General features: G+C 31.2%; 2 protein-coding genes across 14 annotated transcripts in view; one reads left to right on the top strand and one right to left on the bottom strand.

Moving 5' to 3' along the window:
• LOC140059121 (voltage-dependent T-type calcium channel subunit alpha-1H-like) overlaps positions 1 to 13,651 on the top strand; it is a 53,795-nt gene extending 40,144 nt beyond the window's left edge. For 6 of the 13 annotated variants that reach the window (XM_072105047.1, XM_072104984.1, XM_072104992.1 and 3 more), the window contains exons 23-34: positions 847 to 998; positions 1,086 to 1,195; positions 1,406 to 1,536; positions 2,577 to 2,647; positions 3,267 to 3,345; positions 3,514 to 3,635; positions 4,103 to 4,333; positions 4,809 to 4,847; positions 6,020 to 6,052; positions 7,495 to 7,548; positions 8,898 to 9,075; positions 10,413 to 13,651. In XM_072105047.1, coding sequence (XP_071961148.1) covers positions 847 to 998; positions 1,086 to 1,195; positions 1,406 to 1,536; positions 2,577 to 2,647; positions 3,267 to 3,345; positions 3,514 to 3,635; positions 4,103 to 4,333; positions 4,809 to 4,847; positions 6,020 to 6,052; positions 7,495 to 7,548; positions 8,898 to 9,075; positions 10,413 to 11,713 — 2,501 coding nt within the window. In that variant the 3' untranslated portion in view covers positions 11,714 to 13,651. Of the gene's footprint in view, positions 1 to 846; positions 999 to 1,085; positions 1,196 to 1,405; positions 1,537 to 1,711; positions 1,783 to 2,576; positions 2,648 to 3,266; positions 3,346 to 3,513; positions 3,636 to 4,102; positions 4,334 to 4,808; positions 4,848 to 6,019; positions 6,053 to 7,494; positions 7,549 to 8,897; positions 9,076 to 10,412 lie in introns of all 13 variants that reach the window. The other 7 variants (XM_072104980.1, XM_072104999.1, XM_072105008.1 and 4 more) reach the window with 7 other exon arrangements.
• A 194-nt stretch (positions 13,652 to 13,845) lies between these two features.
• Positions 13,846 to 19,804, bottom strand: LOC140059201 (UNC93-like protein MFSD11). Its single transcript, XM_072105065.1, has 9 exons — positions 19,627 to 19,804; positions 18,438 to 18,702; positions 17,880 to 18,035; positions 17,669 to 17,792; positions 17,350 to 17,384; positions 16,834 to 16,899; positions 16,087 to 16,381; positions 15,376 to 15,511; positions 13,846 to 14,962 (listed from the first exon to the last, which is right to left on the bottom strand). Exons 1-9 carry the CDS (start codon positions 19,723 to 19,725, stop codon positions 14,804 to 14,806), a joined length of 1,335 nt encoding a protein of 444 aa, XP_071961166.1. The 5' UTR covers positions 19,726 to 19,804; the 3' UTR covers positions 13,846 to 14,803.
• Between the last annotated feature and the right edge of the window lie 249 nt (positions 19,805 to 20,053).

The following is a 20,053-nucleotide window of genomic DNA, read 5'->3' as shown; positions in this document are numbered from 1 at the left end:
CTTGAATTACTTCATAAATTTATTCTCATACCATTTAATTTATGTTTTGTTTTTTGTTTGTTTTCTGTTTTATTGTAATGTGTGGATGATTAAACATATATCTATTTGTTAAAATACACCACGCATATGCTTCACTAAAATGAAATAACAATTTTGCATATGTTAGTTTTTGTTTTCTCTTTGTTGTTGCTGTGATTTTAACTTGTTGTTTGCTGTTGAAATTTGTGTAATTATAAAGAATATTTTGCTTGAACATATAACAAAATCTAGTAGTTTAAATCCTGCCTATAATGGTTATGCTGTGTTTGTTAAATTTAAATTCTCATTATTTACTCTCTATTTGTTTACTTCAACAAAGCTAAATTATATAACTAACTTGCCTTATGGCTTGTTCACAATTCACTTTACACTCTTAGAAAATACAATCAAAGTAACACACTAAACATTTGTGAACTATTTTTTTTAATGAAATTTTGGTGGTGGAATTATCTATGAAGGTACTAGGCATTTGGGGTGTTTACTAACTTATTTTCTGATTTCTATTAATAATTATTTAATGATATTCATTAAAGTCTGCAAATATTATATATGATAATATTTAATAGCACAATGTTACATAAATTGTATGAATTTGCTTGCAGCTATTTATACTATAGCATGATTGCATATGATATTTAGCTATGTAAGATAAACAAAGAAACAGATTGGTAATAATCAAAACAATCACTTGACCTTTAACAAGCACATTTCCCTTCATCACCATTTATTATTATTCACTCATTTCAACATTTATTGTTCTAAATATATTTATGTTGATATATAGATTATTGTTTAATCCCATTTTAGGAAGGCTTGAGCCGAATTACTGGGATGATTACGGAAGAACACGACGGCGATGTCATGCTATGGTTGAAAGCAAATACTTTGACCTTATTATTGCTTCTATAATCTTTCTAAATGTCATCACCATGGGAATGGAATTCTATGATATGCCACAGGTTGGTTTGTTTGTTAATTGAAACCTCTATATATATATATTTCACATTTTTTCAATTTTCAAATTTAATTTTTTTTTACTTTTATAGCTTCTAATTGAAGTTCTACGCTATTTTAATTATGTGTTTACGGTTGTATTCGTTCTGGAAGCCATTTTGAAGATATATGCCTACAGTTTTAAACGCTATATAAAAGACAAGTAAGTTTATCCCAATTATTAATATTCATATATAATCATCATTTTGTCATTGAATTGTTATTGCTAATCATTATTATTATAACCAATATCCTCATCATCATCATCATCATTACAATCCATATCAAAGTCCCAGAATAGTTTTGCCTTCATATTTCTTATATTAATTTAAATTTTGTTTTTTAATATTGATTATTCTTTATGTATTTATAGATGGAATCAACTTGATATGATGATTGTAATATTGTCAATTATTGGAATTGGTTTAGAAGAAGTAGAAGGCGATGTTATTCCAATTAATCCAACCATTATACGTGTTATGAGGGTTTTAAGAATTGCTAGAGGTAAGTTAGTACAGTGATATATTGAATATCATACAGTATGTTTATAGTAACAGAAAAAGCTTTAATTCTTTATTGTCTATATACACCTCTTTAATTTACAAATTCAATTTCTTCTCCTCTTACTTTTAATATTCATAATATATTGTTTTTTCTACGCTGACCTTTGACACTACAGTGTTAAAAATAATGAAAGCTATGAAAGGTTTACGTGAGCTGTTGGGTGTATTGATGGGTGCGATACCACAGGTAATGTCGAGAGTACATGGCATAAATTTGGCATGTATTTTAATACCCATTACCCATTCCTCCTAGCATGCTGTGCTCACTGTATTTACACCATAAAGATGGTTTACATTAGAGATGTATTGTTGCCACTTGCATATTAGCTATACAGTGCATGAATGTACTGATAATGTAGTGAAATGTATGTTGATTGTCGTACTGTATATTGTTGACATCAAGAAGCTTATGCAGCACCAAGTCAATGTTTATTTCCTGTACCTTGTCACTTGTATGTACATTTCCATGGGATCTTGCACGAGACAAGTATTTAAATGTTAAAATCAAATGCTTATTGTTATTATGCCATTATTGAAATGCATACATGTTCTTGAATTGATCTTGATGTATGTCACATACAATGTGATACAATTCAACAATAAAAAAGTAGGTCAGCTGGATCCGTTGTTGACCTCAATCTTAGTTACAATTATGACAAACTGTTGCTTGATGACTTATGGCTTTAAATTTCTGGATATTTCATCAAACATCAATGTTGAATTGAAATGTAATTGTACTAGCTTTTATTGTAGTATGTAACTTCAAACACATGTTCTCAAAACATAGAAAAACAATCAATTGGATGCTCTTGTTTCAAACACATAATCATTTGTTTAAAATTTTTTTAATGCTTTTGAGAACGTGAGATTGAATGTTGTTTATAGACTACCAGTATAGATTTTTTTGATGTTGCATGTTGTTTAATAGTGTTATTGTCTGCTTTTTCCCTCCATTTTCTTTGCATGTTATGTCTTTTGTAGTTCTCAAGTTGTTAAGGTATGCTCATGGCATCCGTACCCTTTTGTACACTGTACAGAAATCTTTTCCTCAGGTAAACATTGTGGAGTATTCATTTCAATTTTACAAAATATAGTAATAAATATTTGACCATACAGTATACGTATTTAGTGATTGAAAGTGCTGTAATTGGCACAGCCTGTTGGAATCTATGACATCATCCATGACATAATAGTTATTTTTGTTTGTCAGATGATTTTCATCAACAAAACCTAAATAACATTTTTATATAGTTGCGTATTATTTTCTTAGTATTATTTTTTAGTATTGTTTTTGTAGTTTTATACTGTTGCTATATATAGATTTTACCTTTGTAGTAATTATAGTAAGTCAAATCTGCTTTTAGAAATGCGTGGGAATAACTTTAACTTGTATACTGTAAAATTCAGTTTATATATAGACATATTTAAAAATAATTTGTATACAACATGGTGTATATTTAACTATGGGATTACAGCCAGCTGTAACAAATTAAACTAATTATATAGCTCAATAAAATTCACTTTTTTAATCATCCAAATTTGTTTTATTTTTCAAAATGCCAGCCCAAGGGTGCCCAGTTGATCATACTATCAAATTAGCCTAAAAATGCAGGTTTTTCTTCTTATATGTTCTTATGAGATAGTTATTTATTTATAATTTTTTCCCAACAGGTTGGAAACCTTGGTCTTCTTTTCTTTCTTTTATTTTTTATATTTGCTGCTTTGGGAGTTGAGTTATTTGGACGATTAGGTAAGAAGTAATACTGAACCGTATTTTATCTAAATATTATGACTTATAATACAGTGATGGCAATGATGATTGGTGGGGATAAAATCAACATGGCAGATGGTACTAGGGAGCATCTTTCTAAACAAAATCATTATTTATACTGTTTATTCGTTTCTATATAACACATAGGTTGTTCTGAAGACAATCCTTGTGAAGGTCTTGGCAGGCATGCTTCTTTTGAAAACTTTTTTATTGCTTTCCTCACACTGTTCCGTGTTGCGACTGGTGATAATTGGAATGGTATTATGAAGGTAAGGCATGATTAGTGTACAGATGAAAACAAAGAGACTCTCCAGCACCTGTGTAAATAGTAAAATGAGAGTGTTATTAAACACAAAGACAAGAGTATAAGGAATTATGAACAGTTTTCATCACTATTGATTCAACTTTTAGTGTTGTTAGACCAAAGCATTGAATATTGACAGAGCTTAAAAAGGACTAGATTGCCATAGTAGTATGTACTCTTTTCCAAAAGATGCCATGCCAACAAATATTATTTATACAAAAATATTTGCTAATTTACATATTTATACTTGCTAATTTACATATTCATATGCTAATTTGCATAACCATATGATTTATATGTTCATATGCTAATTTACATACTCATTCTAATTTTCATACTCATATGCTAATTTCTATATTCATATGCTAATTTACATACTCATATTCTAATTTGCATATCCATATGCTAATTTACATATTCATTGATTTGCAGGACACACTTAGGTCAGATGGGTGTGATTCATCGGCAAGTTGCAAACAGAACTGTTGTGCAAATTCAGTAATTGCTCCGTTGTTCTTTGTATCGTTCGTCCTGATGGCGCAATTCGTCCTTGTGAATGTAGTGGTGGCAGTGTTGATGAAACATCTTGATGAAGCGCATAAATTAGAGAATGAAACTATTCAAGAAGAGGAAGATCTGGCAGAGGCAATTGCCCAAAGTGAAGTAAGTTAACATCAGCAACATGCAATCATAAAGGAACATTGTTATTTTAATCTTCCAACACGATAGAAACTTGGAGTAGAAGTTTAGTTTATTTGTAGCCCTCAATAGTTGGTCATGTTCTGTATTAAAGTTACTTCAACCCATAGATTCAATCCAGCAATGCACATAGGACATTGGCTTAAAGTTCAGTACATTTTACAATTCTATTTCAAAATCCTCTGTCACTAAGATAAGTTACAACTGATACTGTTTAGGAGTAACCATGCTACTATCACAAACATATTGAATACCAAGATAGGTGCTGACGATATGTGCAGTCAGAAGTATGGCTGTGTGAACTAGCTTTTGTTCAAAATTAATTAATGTTAAAAAAATTATCAACACAATTGTAACATCTGTTGGATGCTGAAACATGTTGGCATGGTGCCTCAATATTTGTTCGTTAAATTATGCTGTAAATATCTTTTTATCACAGGCAGAGGATGCGCAAAATAATTCTGAACAAAGCAAAAAGGTATAATAAATATGATGATGTACAGAGCACACATGCACCCCTGGTTGAATTTTGTTTATATAAAAAGGAATTTTTAAATAAAAATTATAATAACTCCATATACAGTACATTTACAAATGAAAATTCCTTTTTGTCGATATTTGCACTCAATACTCCTGTAAGCTTGCCCTGTATTTATTTTGGTGCTCTTTATGTATGGTGGCAGAAACTATGTGATTTTGTATTTATTATAAAAGCTTTAAATAATACTTGGTTAAGTATTGCTTATAAGTTGCTTGCTAATACAATAAATTATGATAAAAAATACATCATTTATTGATCAATGGTTGGTCAAATTACATGAGTTACACCTACAGTATGTCCCATGTGTTGTGTCTTGGTTGAAACCAAAAAGTTATATAGAAAAATTCAATCTATACTAGGTACAGCCAACGTCATAATAGTTATTGTGGGGAATGTTGGAATTCCTCAATGATGCACTTAAAGTATATTCAGATGTACATTTCACCACTGTTGCACAATGAGCTTTGACCTACTGTATGCACATTTGTTTTTCTTGTGTGAATGTTAAACAAATATCTTGTCAAGACTCCAAGTCACTTCTTTATTTTCGTCATCTATTTATTTCTCCACTCTACATTCTTCTATCAAATATTTCACATTTGTTTTTGCAAGTTTAATCACCCCCCGAAATGAGGATGTTTTGTATTTGTAGTCAATTTAGCATCAAGTATGTAAGTGTGTAATGTAAAAAAGTAAACTTACCTATATGTCTTTAGAGGAATGCCTTCCCATGTGTTGTGGGTACCTACTTTAACAATAAAGGTTTGCATGGGACAATCTGTACTGTATAATCTTTTAGTTCAAATAGGATTTGTAGGCTAAATTAAATTTTGATTTCAATATAGAAAAAGATATAAATAACTGTGTTCCTAAAGAACAAAAAGAGGTGTTCTAACTTGTCATATAAACACCTTAATTTGATTACCTAAAATTAACTACTTTTTTTGACAGACTAATTAGTAGCATCTATTAGCGCAGCCCTATTTGATCCTAGATCCACCCCTGTGTGCTAGCATTATACAATAATTAAGTTAGTATGAGAAGCATATAATTCTCTCCACTATTTTCACTGTTGTTGTTATGTGCACAATTCTTTTTTTCTTCTGCAGGAAGAAGCTTCAGCTCTTACTCCACTCCTTAAGGTACTTTATCCTTCTCTTCTAATTCTTAAACTCATCTTTTCATCTAATTTTTAGGTCTCATTGTTATTGTTATGTTTGTTATATTTGATTATACTACAGAAGAGTAATGTTTCACTCTTTACTGATTACACACTAAACCAAGAAAGAGTGTGTTTCACTCTTTACTGATTACACACTAAACCAAGAAAGAGTAAGTTTCACTCTTTACTGATTACACACTAAACCAAGAAAGAGTATGTTTCACTCTTTACTGATTACACACAAAACCAAGGAAGAGTATGTTTCACTCTTTACTGATTACACACTAAACCGAGAAAGAGTATTTTTCACTCTTTACTGATTACACACTCAACCAAGAAAGAAAGAGTGTGTTTCACTCTTTACTGATTACACACTCAACCAAGAAAGAGTGTGTTTCACTCTTTACTGATTACACACAAAACCAAGAAAGAGTATGTTTCACTCTTTACTGATTACACACTAAACCAAGGAAGAGTATTTTTCACTCTTTACTGATTACACACAAAACCAAGAAAGAGTATGTTTCACTCTTTACTGATTACACACAAACCCAAGAAAGAGTATGTTTCACTCTTTACTGATTACACACAAAACCAAGAAAGAGTATGTTTCACTCTTTACTGATTACACACTCAACCAAGAAAGAGTGTGTTTCACTCTTTACTGATTACACACTAAACCAAGGAAGAGTATTTTTCACTCTTTACTGATTACACACAAAACCAAGAAAGAGTGTGTTTCACTCTTTACTGATTACACACTCAACCAAGAAAGAGTGTGTTTCACTCTTTACTGATTACACACTAAACCAAGGAAGAGTATTTTTCACTCTTTACTGATTACACACAAAACCAAGAAAGAGTATGTTTCACTCTTTACTGATTACACACAAAACCAAGAAAGAGTATGTTTCACTCTTTACTGATTACACACAAAACCAAGAAAGAGTATGTTTCACTCTTTACTGATTATACACAAAACCAAGAAAGAGTATTTTTCACTCTTTACTCATTACACACAAAACCAAGAAAGAGTATGTTTCACTCTTTACTCATTACACACAAAACCAAGAAAGAGTATGTTTCACTCTTTACTGATTACACACTCAACCAAAAAAGAGTATGTTTCACTCTTTACTGTTTACACACTAAACCAAGGAAGAGTGAAATTAGCTCAACTTTGATAGAAAAAATAACATTTATTTTTTGAGAGAACATTAATTAACCTAACCACAATGAATCAGTTGATACTATTAATAACAGTAAACAAACAATTTCGACAAATAACATTGATGAAAAATGAGTACTTTATTTTTAGTATTAATAATTAACCTTTAACCTTTATTAAATTGTTTTAATGATGAATGAATGTTTGTTTAATGTTTTTTGTTTGCCTTCTCCCTATTTTGTTCTGTCCATTAGCTTATATCACCAGCCGAAGTCGTTCTCTCTCTGGGTTATGATAGAAAACATTTGGTAAAACATGTTATTTTTATTCATTAATACAATTTTTGGCGGGTGCACATATGGTCAGTGCCAAAACCCAATAAAGCTTGTCTGATATATAGCTGACCTGTACCCTAGTAATATAGATCCACATCCATGTCATCATATAACCTCTCACCTGTACTCTAACATACAGATCTGCACCCATGTCATCTTATAACCTCTGACCTGTACTCTAAGTTACAGATCTGCACCTATGTCATCATATAATACTTTTAGTTTATCTCTTATATATATCTTTCACCTTTTCCACCAATTTATTAAAAAAATTATTTATATACTCTTAACAGAATTTCATTTTATTAGATGATTTTTTTTTTCAAAATGCATTTTTTTTAACATTTTTTGTTCAAATCAATTGCATGCACTAATAGATTATACACACCTTGTGTATATTTTATACCTATGCACAAATATATTAACTTAAAAGTAATACATATTATTTTTCTTTACTACTGTATTATAATATAGTACTTTTCATATTATTATAGTTCTAATATCAGCAAATTGTTTATTTGTATAAGCTCACATTCAATAACCTGTATCTTTAGTGTATAGTCTTTTCTTGATATTATAAATTGTTTCAAGCTAATGCAAAACATAATTAGCATGTCTGCTATGCAAAATAATTATAGTCATAATTTGTGATCTATATTCATAATAATAATATGTATTCATAGATGATATTAATGCATTGTATATCTACTTTAAGCTTAGCAATGCACTATTAAATTGTTTATAACTTTACCAATTCATTTATGGCAACAATTTTAAATTGTTAAAAGTTTCACAACTGAGATTTGAAATCTATAGATGAAAGGCTTTACTATTAGCTACTGTGACATGCCAGACATGAGGACGATAATCTAAAAGTTCATTCGAAATTTACGCACCAATAGGAACAAGATCATAATCATGCAATATTTATGAAACATCAGACGATTTTTTTTTGTACTGAACTATGGAAAACAATTTTAAATAGCTAAAAACGTCATGCCGCTTCAAAATTTGATGAAGGAGTGAATGTGAAACTGTCACATCTTTTGTCTACAGCTCTGTCTACACTAGCAAACTAGTTTGACAAAAATAATGTGTGATGTGCCCAAATATGGTAGTGATATGACATCATCATGTCCATATAAGGGCACATTTTTTGTCACATAAAGTTTGATGTAGACAGAGCTTAATGTGTTTGTTCTAACGTTGGTAAAAATGAGCCCACTTCACACAAACATTTTCCTCAAGAATTGTGGATGTTTGTTATCACCATATTTGTTACATTCTTATAATTACCTTTTTTGTCTTCTTTTTTATTTTAGACTGAAAATGAGGGTATGGAAATGGGTATGACCAGCTACAGTTGTCATAGCGAAAATCTACAGGATCATAGACTCTATGGTCAGAAACAACCCGTCTCCCGTGTTCAGTCATTACCATTTAGTTTTAAACCGTATTGTGAAAATGACAGCTCAACTACAGAAGCAGAGATCAATGCAGGTTAGTTACTTAAAGACCCCTTCCCTGCAATTTTGGACGTTTTTTGGAAAATAATACATATATATCACTTTAAAAACATTAAACCATGTCATTTCTTGTCTTAAATGTACGTTTTATGGTAAATTATGATAAAAAGTGAGAAACAATGCACTACCTAAGTAGCTCGCGGCGATCGACCTCTCGTGGACGGTCTTAGGCCTAGCCTAGCTAGGCTTAGTTTTGTAGGCCTAGCTGGTAAACATCGGTAACGTACGAACATCATACGCTAGCTATATACCTAGCCTGACGTTGTATAGTTGCTGCATTAATTGTCTTTCTATTTTTGCCAGACTCCGTTAATACAAATTGGGGAAAACCCGGTATTTTCGCTGAAAAGTTAGGAGTCTTCCATTTGTTTTGGCCTCACGATCGATAGAAAAGTGGGCAAATTACAGGTGAAAAACAAAAATATCAATCCGCGCGCAATGCATTTTGGGATTTATAGCGGGCCGCTATAATTATTAGAATCGACTTATTTTTCACATTTTTAACCGTTTAAAGACGAAAAAAGTTATCGCAATAGGACCATATAGTATTATTTTTACATTAAATATAGTTTGTGATCTTAAATTAGATCTAAAAAACGTAGTGAAGGGGGCTTTAAATATGAAATGTTGCAAAGTTTGGAGGTTGACCTTTTAACCAAAGAGCAAGTGTTTTTCATTCATTCATTCATAAATATATACAGTTAAAAACAAGATAAGAAAAAGAATGTTGTCATCGGCCGGCTATGGATGGCAAAATAAACTCAATTACTTCAGCCTGCAGGCCTGACAGTCAAAACTAAGAAATTCAAATATAAAAATACTATAGAACTATATAAAGCTGTATAAAAATACTATAGAACTATATAAAGCTGTATAAAAATACTATAGAACTATATAAAGCTGTATAAAAATACTATAGAACTATATAAAGCTGTATAAAAATACTATAGAACTATATAAAGCTGTATAAAAATACTATAGAACTATATAAAGCTGTATAAAAATACTATAGAACTATATAAAGCTGTATAAAAATACTATAGAACTATATAAAGCTGTATAAAAATACTATAGAACTATATAAAGCTGTATAAAAATACTATAGAACTATATAAAGCTGTATAAAAATACATAATGCACATAAAAAACATTACAAATATAAAATAGAAAGGAATGATACAATCAAATTTAAATGCAATTATGATATCACACATTGGCACTGAGTTGAAATACAACAACAACACATTTATGCTATATTTTGAAAATTAAAGATATTTTTGACTTGGAAAATGTGTATTTTTAATCTTTCAGAAACCAGAAAACCAAGGCAGCGATCTTTACGGAAAAAAGCTCGTCACTCTAACCCATTTAGAGGACACTGGTCTCCTACACCAGTAGCTAGGAAAAAAATGAAATCGTATGATGAATCGAATGAATCTCTTGACCTAAAGGCAATGACTGAACAAAAGTTGATTAACAACAATGCCTTTCTTCCGGTGCCTGCAATTGTGTTAAGCGATGAACCTGATTTTGAGTTGTCTGCGGACGAATCAAACGATAGAACAAGACTTAGTTCTTCAAATACACTTCGATTAGCGGATCCAAAGTTAGATAGTTCATACGAAAAATTGATAGAATTAGACGATGAAAATATGCCAGTATTTTCACCAGAAAATAGTAAAACGGAACAAAAAAATGTTCGAAACGAAACCGAAATCCTTCCCTTGGCTGCCTTTTCAATCAGTGATGAAATTTTTTCTGTGAATGAAACAGAGGATGATAAAGTAAAGAAATCAAATTCTGAAGAAAAATTACAGATTAAAGACAGTCCAGCACCGATACGGGTAGCCAGGGGGTCACGACCTACGCAGAAGGATGAGGTGAATAGTAGCGATGGTGGATTGGTGATCTCTTGTGATGAGCAAGAAAAGGACAATAATTGCCAATCGCCTAACATAGTTTTTAACGGAAATTCTAGGCCTCTAAGAAATGAACTGATAAATAGTGATACTATGAACTCTAGCAATGAACTAGAAAAAAGTAATGGCTGTTTATCACCAGAATTAATTAATTGTAGTGACAATAGTACGACGAGGCCGACCCCTCCGAAAGAAGAACAGATACAGAAAAACAAAATGGCAAATCAGTCTGACAACACTGATTTTCAGTCACCTAAATTAATTCGCAGAGGAACAAGACCTAGGCAACCAAGAAAAGAACAGATACAAAATAATGACATTGAAAACTCTAGCAAGGATAATAACTGCAAAGGGCCTAGTATGCCATCTCCAAATGGAACAACTCTTGGGCCTTCCGAGGACTGTCAATGGCCTAGTGAAACAGCTCCAACAGAAACAACTCCTAGGCCTTCTAAGGTCGACTACCAAGAGCCTAGTAAAACAGCTCCAACAGAAACAACTTCTAGGCCTTCTAAGGTTGACTACCAAGAGCCTAGTAAAACAGCTGCAACAGAAACAACTTCTAGGCCTTCTAATGTTGACTGCCAAGAGCCTAGTAAACCTGTTGCTCCAGTTGATAATGATGAACATTTATCTACTCCTATATGGTTACCAATAGTCCAAGTGGAGGAATGTGGCTCACAGAATATATAAAACAGATACACCAACTATAATAGTAGAAATGGATAGTTATAATAAAATAATTATGAATAAACCATTAAAATAATTGTAAAGTACGCTTTAACATTCAGTCGTTAAAAATTATCTGCCATATATATAGGTAAAATTAGGCAATTCCTGTAAAAATTATGAGTTACAGTTTAAAAAATCAAACCCAATCCTAGTGAAACTGTGCAATTGTAAATTGTTTACTTTTAAAACCTACCTTTCATGCTTCACTAAATCTATATATAATTTTAATTTTTAATATTTCTAGTTTAAAATTATAAATAAGATATAAACAAAAACTATTTATAAGTAAATGAATTTCTATTTATGTTTTTAATTATATTTTAATATTTTTAATTATATTTTAATTATATTCAAATATATAATGTATTTATAATGAAAATGTAAGTATCTCTTTAATTTATTCACTAAATTTAATTTAATTTTTTGTTCTATTTCAATTAATTTGAATAATGTTCTTATTTGTTTGAATAATGCACAGTCTTTTCATTTTGCAATTTCACTATTATACAAGGGTAAACAACAAACATAGGATAAAATGATTTTATATTGCTGGGAACAGTGATGTATATATCATTTCCAAGGAGACAATACAAATAGCATTTTAGTCTCAGACGTATTCTTACATACCTTCTTATTTAAAACATCGCATGCACTTTTTTATTTGGTAATTTTTTAAATTAAGTTTTTTTTTATTAATAATAATTCATAAATAACATAAGAAATCTTCCTAAAACACATTTTTTATAGCACTGTGTATTGTTTCACATAATTTTAAGTAGTAACTTACACTATAGGCCAAGCTCTGCAGGCTTTCCAATAAGAAATGAGGTGCACATGCCATCAAATCAAACTGTTCTGAATTGATTTTTAAATATATTTTTTGTATTAATGAACAGTGTTAAAATGGAGGTACTTACTTGGACAACTTGCGTATATTTTTTGAATTTTCACACCAAAAAATGTCATTAAATAAAGGAGCTAAATAAAATTCTGTTGAGATATAATATGTAGAAATTTAAGTTTGATACAATTATGCAATTAAATGTTGTGTTGTGCTGTTTAGTTATGTTGGTTGCCATTTATCTAACTGAATAATTCCTGCACGGACTCATTAGGCATGCACATAATTGGGTACATTTTGGGAAGCAAGCTGAATACAATGAATTAAAATGTGGGTAAGAGTATATTGTAACTATTCATGGAGTCTGTCTCCATACTGCAGTGCAGTACAATACATGAATTTAATTAAATTAACTTTATGTTTATATTAAAAACAATAATAACTAAATGTATAAAAATTATGAATTGTGATAAATTTAATATTTTGCCTAATTTATCAATTTCTATTCTTTTGATAACATTATATACACATTTACAGAATTTATATATACTACTTTTTATTAATATATAGTTTATGACGGTGACTGTTGCAAAGTTCTATAGTTAATTATAGAATATCCAAAGTAATATATTGTATCTGGACATGAAGATGACAAAGACATATTTGTAATTAAGAAAGGTTCTTAGATTAATTAAGCACCACATTCACTTTTTATTCACTTCACTTTTTTACGTTGCGGCCGCAAGTGTATGGAACAGCTTACCAGCAACAGTTAAATGCTCAACTAGTCTAAACAGTTTCAAGACCAACCTAAAGACGTCGCTATTCGCTGATGTTCTCGCACGTTGTTAATGCACAAAGCGCCACATGGGTGGAGGATACCGGCGCTATATAAGTTTTCATTTATTATTATTATTACTTTGACACAGCAATACATTTGAGCACGTTTGCTTTGTATATCCGATGATTAGTTTCATTTTGCAGGACAAAGGTATCAAAACTAAACTGAGTAAGTATATAAGCAAAGTAAACAAAATGTAATTTCTTTTAAGTTCTTTTTATTTGCTTTGTAGAGAGCTATGAATATTTTGGTATCATAGCATAAAACTGAAATTGTGATTCAAAAATGTTAAAATTGTAATTAGAAAAATAAAAAACATGTCAAACTTTGTTTAAAACGTTGTTGCTATTGCTGCTGTGTTAATCAAATCATTGTCTTTCAGTTCACATAAGTCAAACTGTGATGTAAAATTGGCACACATTAATGTTCTCGGATCAATGAATGCACATGTTGTCTGCCGTAGTAAAAAGAAAATGGTGATGTGCTTGGTAAAATATTATCATTTATCTAAAAATGTTTTACAAAAAGGCTTTTGGCTTTGTTGAAAATGAGATGCTGTCATGGATGGATGGATTTAATGTTTTGATTTGTATTTCAACATGCATCATGGAGGCTTTAAACTTACATCTACCTACAATATAGACCACATCATTGCACTTTGTACTAACTGATCAGTCTGAACACCTGGTAGAGATATGTCTCTATACAGAATACAAATCCACCACCAAATGCATCCAAAATACACTTAAGCTTGGTTCCCATGAGAGAGTAAACATGCCTTCAAGAGAGCTTGCACAGTGGTTTGCTGTTGAAATAGATATAATACATGGAAAAGCCTTAATAAACCAACATATATACTTTATTGCATTTTCATTGTTATCATCACCAAATTACAATATAGTACAGTTAAATAACAAATGTAATTAACATGATACAGTGTTATTCAGACAATTAATAAATATCTGTAAATAATAATCATAATTACTTTACATAAATAATTTTTAAAATATACATAACATTTTTATCAATATAACAGTTTGTACATTTTTTTACTGTAATACTCTTAATTTTGATCGCCTATGTGTAAATGTCATCACCTTTAAAAGCATTGTCTAAATTGTTTAAAGAATATCCTATCGATAAGGTCGATAATTAAGTACAGTAGCACGATTTTATTCAGCCTTTATTAATTAATTCTAAGGTTCAGACACCACCAAAGGTTAGTAACGCTCCAATATGCCGCCATAAGAGGGAGACACTGGCACAAGTCAATGAAAAATAGGCTCCATCTTGTACAACTGTATTCTGGTAGCATATTTAGCAAGAACCCTTATTGCATTGTCTATTTTCGATGTTATAGTCTATCAAGTTAAATTTTGCGATAGCATGTTCTTGAAGCCTCGCTGGCAATTCTTTCAACCATAAAGAAAGTGATCGTTCCAAGAGTTCCGGATATCACCAGTATTAACAACTGCCATTCAAGTTGAAGATGGTTACTGTAGAAGAACCCAGCAGCAGCGGCCAAAGACTAGAAGAGAACAAAGGTGCAAATTTAATGATGTAAACTTGTGGGTTGGTGTTCATTGGTTCATACACTTTACCAAGAGCTAATTTAATTACTTTTCTGGGCAAAATTCAACAGTGGCATAGTAAAGTGAAATAATTCTATTATATGATGTCTATTATTGACTTTATGACTTGATATTGATGTTAATAACTTTAGGATAGAATTGTTTGATATTTGTTTTTCCGTTATGTTTTATCTTTGTATGAGACAAGCACCATTATTTCCACTTGTTTTGTGGACGAAGTAAAGTTATCTTATCTTATGTAAACAAGAGGTCAAAGGTTAAACTGTGGACAAAAATAGACTGTTACTTTATGATGGAAATTAAATTTCACATTCACTTTTGTTACATGATGAGCATACACATAGATTACCTGTGTAAATTTAAAAAGTGCAAATGCTGGAGCACTGTCTTCTGGGAACATGTATCCAAGAATAGAATAGATTTGTGTATTGAAACAGCTGTCACCGAATCCTAACAGAAAAGCACACAACAAGCCAACACCAATGCTGAAATGCAAAATATGTTGTAGCTAGCTGGGGATATACACAACATGATTAACAATACTCTTGGCTCCTAATAAAGTGGGTGGGGTTAATGCTAATTTGAACAGACAAGCAGTATTAACAGTAGACAAAAAATCATGTAGCTTGTCCCAAGTACAATCTGTATCTATCCTCTCAGCAGAAACTGCCCGTCCACTCTATGCTTTGTGTAAATGGTCAAAAACAATAGATTCTATATTTTTATTACCGTTACTGCTCGTCTGTGTAATTTGGCCTTCAATGTACTGTTTATTTAGATAGCTTTATGTAATGTGACATAATGCCTATTATATGCCTTCAATTCATTCAAAATTAAACTTTTTATAAGTAGTAGTCAGTGAGATTCCGATCTATTGTTTAATCTTAGCTAAATATAAACAGTAGAGTCCATTGTGGATGCTTATAAAGCCAACGACGCAATAGTGCTGCAAACATCGTAGCTTTGATTTCACGCAGGCGGGGACAAACACAATTAGTGGAAGGGCATATTCTCATGTTTCTAAGTGGTTAATGTCCAATTAAGTAGTTAGTAGTAGTACCTTGGTTCAATGTATGCATTATCTTCAGCCTTGTGCAATGGTGCATTTCCAGGTATATTTAACAGAATCATATAGAAAGCTATTATATGGACGATATACCCTAGAAGTACTATAGGATCACGACCGTGCTTGTTGGTTTTATAACCCAAAATTCCAAATGTAGCGCCTCCGATGATCTCTCCACAACCAATCAGAGTACCGGTTAGTCCAATGTAACCTTTAGCCTTTTCACCCCAGAATGCAACATTGCCAATGCATGTCCCATAAACACCGCTAAAAAATGTCATCTCAACACCTACAATTTTATATTATATAAATCAAGTTAAAATTACAAAAAAAATCTATTCTAAAAATATTCTGCACTATTTGTATGCATATTTGAAATATTATTGCTTTACATATTTATTTGCTTTGCATATTTTGATTGTATTTGTATTTAAAATTTTTATGGATTTACATATATTATTATTTTTATTTGTTGATTTTTAGTTTAAATTTTAGTTATTATTTTCTTACCCGTGTAAATTACAAAAAAAATATATTCTAAAAATATTCTGCACTATTTGTATGCATATTTGAAATCATTATTACTTTACATATTTATTTACTTTGCATATTTTGATTTACATATTTATATTTAGCTCTTCCTTGTTGTTTGTATTTGAAATTGTTATGTTTTTACATATATTATTATTTTTATGTGTTGATTTTTAGTATAAATTATAGTTATTATTTTCTCTGCCTTACCCGTGTAAAAGAAGCAAACACTTAGTAGCAGTAGTTCTTTGGTACAAAACAGTTGGAAAGATCTCACTGAAACAACAAATATAGTTATTATTGTAAGTTTCATTACAAGCATTTGTTTACCATCTAAACACCAGTGGCTGTAGTCACCATTCACACTTAGGCTAAGGAAAACATCCTTAAAATTAAAAAAATCTCCTATCTAAGTGAATAAAATTTAAGGCAAATTTATTGAGTTAAATGAAATACTTAAAATTCTAAGTAAATATCTCACTTAAAGTGTGATTGGTGAATACGGTCACTGATTCTCAGTGTTTTACCTCCACATATGTCAATGTTTTGCTCAATATCAGAAGACAAATTGGTAATACAAATTGTGAGGTTAGGTTATGGTCAATGATACTATAGGCAATATATTGCTGTATTACAGAATGTTCCTATGATACTGCAGAAAAAAGTATATACAGTATCCAGAATAAGGTGTTTTAAACTGTAATTTACTTTTTGTAAGTTGCTTACCCAGTGCATTCCAAGGCTTTTCTACACGATTTACACTGAAAAAAAAAAAAAAAAGTTAATAAATAGACACCTAGTTGTTTAGAAAAACAATTTATTTTACAAACACATTGTATTTTTAGATCTCGAATTGTTTACAAAAAGATTTTTGATTTTTTATTAATCATCCAATAAAAAACTATGATAATAAAAACTATACACCTACAGTACATTTGATTCTTAAGCTTTCGCTTTTATCCAGATAGTTTTTATTGAATCATCAAAAAGAAATCGATACAATCTATAAATCCAGATGAACGTTTTCACTAATGTTGATTTTTACCTAGAATTTACTGATAATAAATTATCTGTGTCTTCTGGTCGCTTGTCTCGCAATAAAAGAAAGAGTGCAACCCCAATAGCGGCCAGTACTGTTAAAACTGTATACACAGTAACACGTGTACTATCTGTAAAACAAAAAGAATGAAATTATAAAATATTGAAATCTGTCAATATAATTGAATGCTGAATTTGTATAATCAGCTAAGCTTTACCTTCTATTGTTTCTTTTCCCTGCCACTCAAAGTAGATGAAGATATTTCCGAAAAAGAGACTACACTGCAGTAGTGCCCAAAATATACCACTGTTGCGAGCCATAGTATCTGAATTGGAATTGATTGTGAGATAGTTGCCTTGCGCAGTCCACAGAACTACAACGAAGATTTAATAAATGATTAGAAATAATACATTTTATTTATCCAAAGTCTTAGCTCTAGAAATGTATTCATAAAACAACTGTAACTTGAGAAAAAAAAATGTTGCAGTCTTTTTTTTTGTCTTTCATTTGTAGAGGGGGTTAAACATACTACTGTAGATATTTTTTTATGCTTTTTTGGCAATAAAATATTGTTTTTATAAAATACCAATTTAATTGATATTCTAAAAGTCAATTGTCTAATTGTTTAATTGCTTTGTATATTTCTATATTTAAATATCGGTATGGGTACTAGTTACTTGACATCAAAATTCCTATTAGTTATATGTCACGAACACAAAGCATTTATCTGAATGGGTGTCTGTTTATTTTTAAAAATGTTTAATGTGTGTCAGACCTGCAGCTGCGAATCCTAGTAACACTGAGCCAGTATAAAGACTCCACACCATTGGTTTGATGAAGCTCAAGATAAAAAGTGTATAGATGATTCCCCCAGAAAACATTGAGAATCTTGGACCAATCATCGCCACTACAGATGGCGCTATCCAGTTAGCAGCTGCAAATGTTGCATAAATAATGGATAAGCTGTAGTAGCCAGTGGCTTTGAAGTGATGCCCTGTCTTGTTGAGTGTCTCTGCATCTACTGAATTGATTACCGTTTCCTGCAAACGAACAACATTTTTTGTTTTGTATTTGTTTGTGTGTAAATCATTAATCAACCTTGTCGATAACTCCCAGACTAACTAATTTATCTATTGGAAATTTCAACCATCCAAAAATAATAATAATAATAAACAATATTTATATAGCGCCTTATGGATCACTGACCCCTCTTGGTGCTTTACATTACACCCTAACTAATGGTAATAAACTATCCCCCACCGGACACCATTCCGGTATTTCTTAGCCGAGGTTTCGGGGATGGAAACGATCAATAATGTGAAAGAATGTAACTATGCTTAACTAAGGTAAAACTATCCCCCGCCGGACACCATCCCGGTATTTCTGAGTCAAGGTTTCGGGGATGGAATGAATGAATGAATAAGTTAATTAATACCAGATGAGAACAGATGGGCTTTCAGTCGTGATTTAAAAATACAGACTGAAGGAGCAAGTTTCACAAAGTGTGGAAGTTTGCAAAAAAAAACGTTACACTATTATAGACGTACATGTCATACATATGATACAGTCAATAATAAACGCTCTACTATACCTCTCCCCACTAGCCACCACTCACTGGATTCTATTCTTCACTAGACCTAGCCTATAGATAGGGCCTGGCCCTAGCTACTACTAGGCTAGGCCTACTAGCTAGGGTTAGGCCTACAGTCACTTTTCTTTTACATTAAAATGTAAATATAATTACAGTATATAAGGATACTAATTCACAGTTCCATGATTTGTACTACTAATCTGGCGAATACCCATTGGGCCATTGTGTATGTAAGGCTGATTATCGCATGTTGAGGCTAGGCCTAGTCTAAAACGACACTGTGCCACTTCGAAGAAGGATCCTGACCCGCTGCAGACTTGACCAACCAACCTTGGCGGACAGCGAGTCAGAAGGAATTATGATGTGAACTTACTTCAATCATTGAACTCGTCTGGAACGCTGTAAACAGAAACATGAATGCTAGCCCGAGAATTATCACATTGAACAAATGAACATCAAAAACCAATGCCATGGTTACTGTATAAAGTATATGTTGTTATGTTTTAAACAATAAAGAAATAGGCCAAGGCTAGGCCTCAATTATTGACACATATCGGAAGGAAACTCGTGATGAAAACATTATATCAAAGAATATATATCACAAGAATGAGTATTCCGCGATTTTTGCATGAGAAATTTGTAACAGAGAGCTCCAGTGAGTGATGCCCGCCCTCATAAGGGCGGATGTATACATACTAAATAAGACTTGATTTAATAGATATTATACATGTCACATTAAATAGAATTATGATAATAGTTTTTGCAATTTTAAACTATTTTATAATACATATTTATTAACA

Source organism: Antedon mediterranea, chromosome 1 (assembly GCF_964355755.1).
Source record: "Antedon mediterranea chromosome 1, ecAntMedi1.1, whole genome shotgun sequence".
Classification (NCBI taxonomy): domain Eukaryota; kingdom Metazoa; phylum Echinodermata; class Crinoidea; order Comatulida; family Antedonidae; genus Antedon; species Antedon mediterranea.
This window is presented reverse-complemented; position numbering and strand designations above follow the sequence as displayed.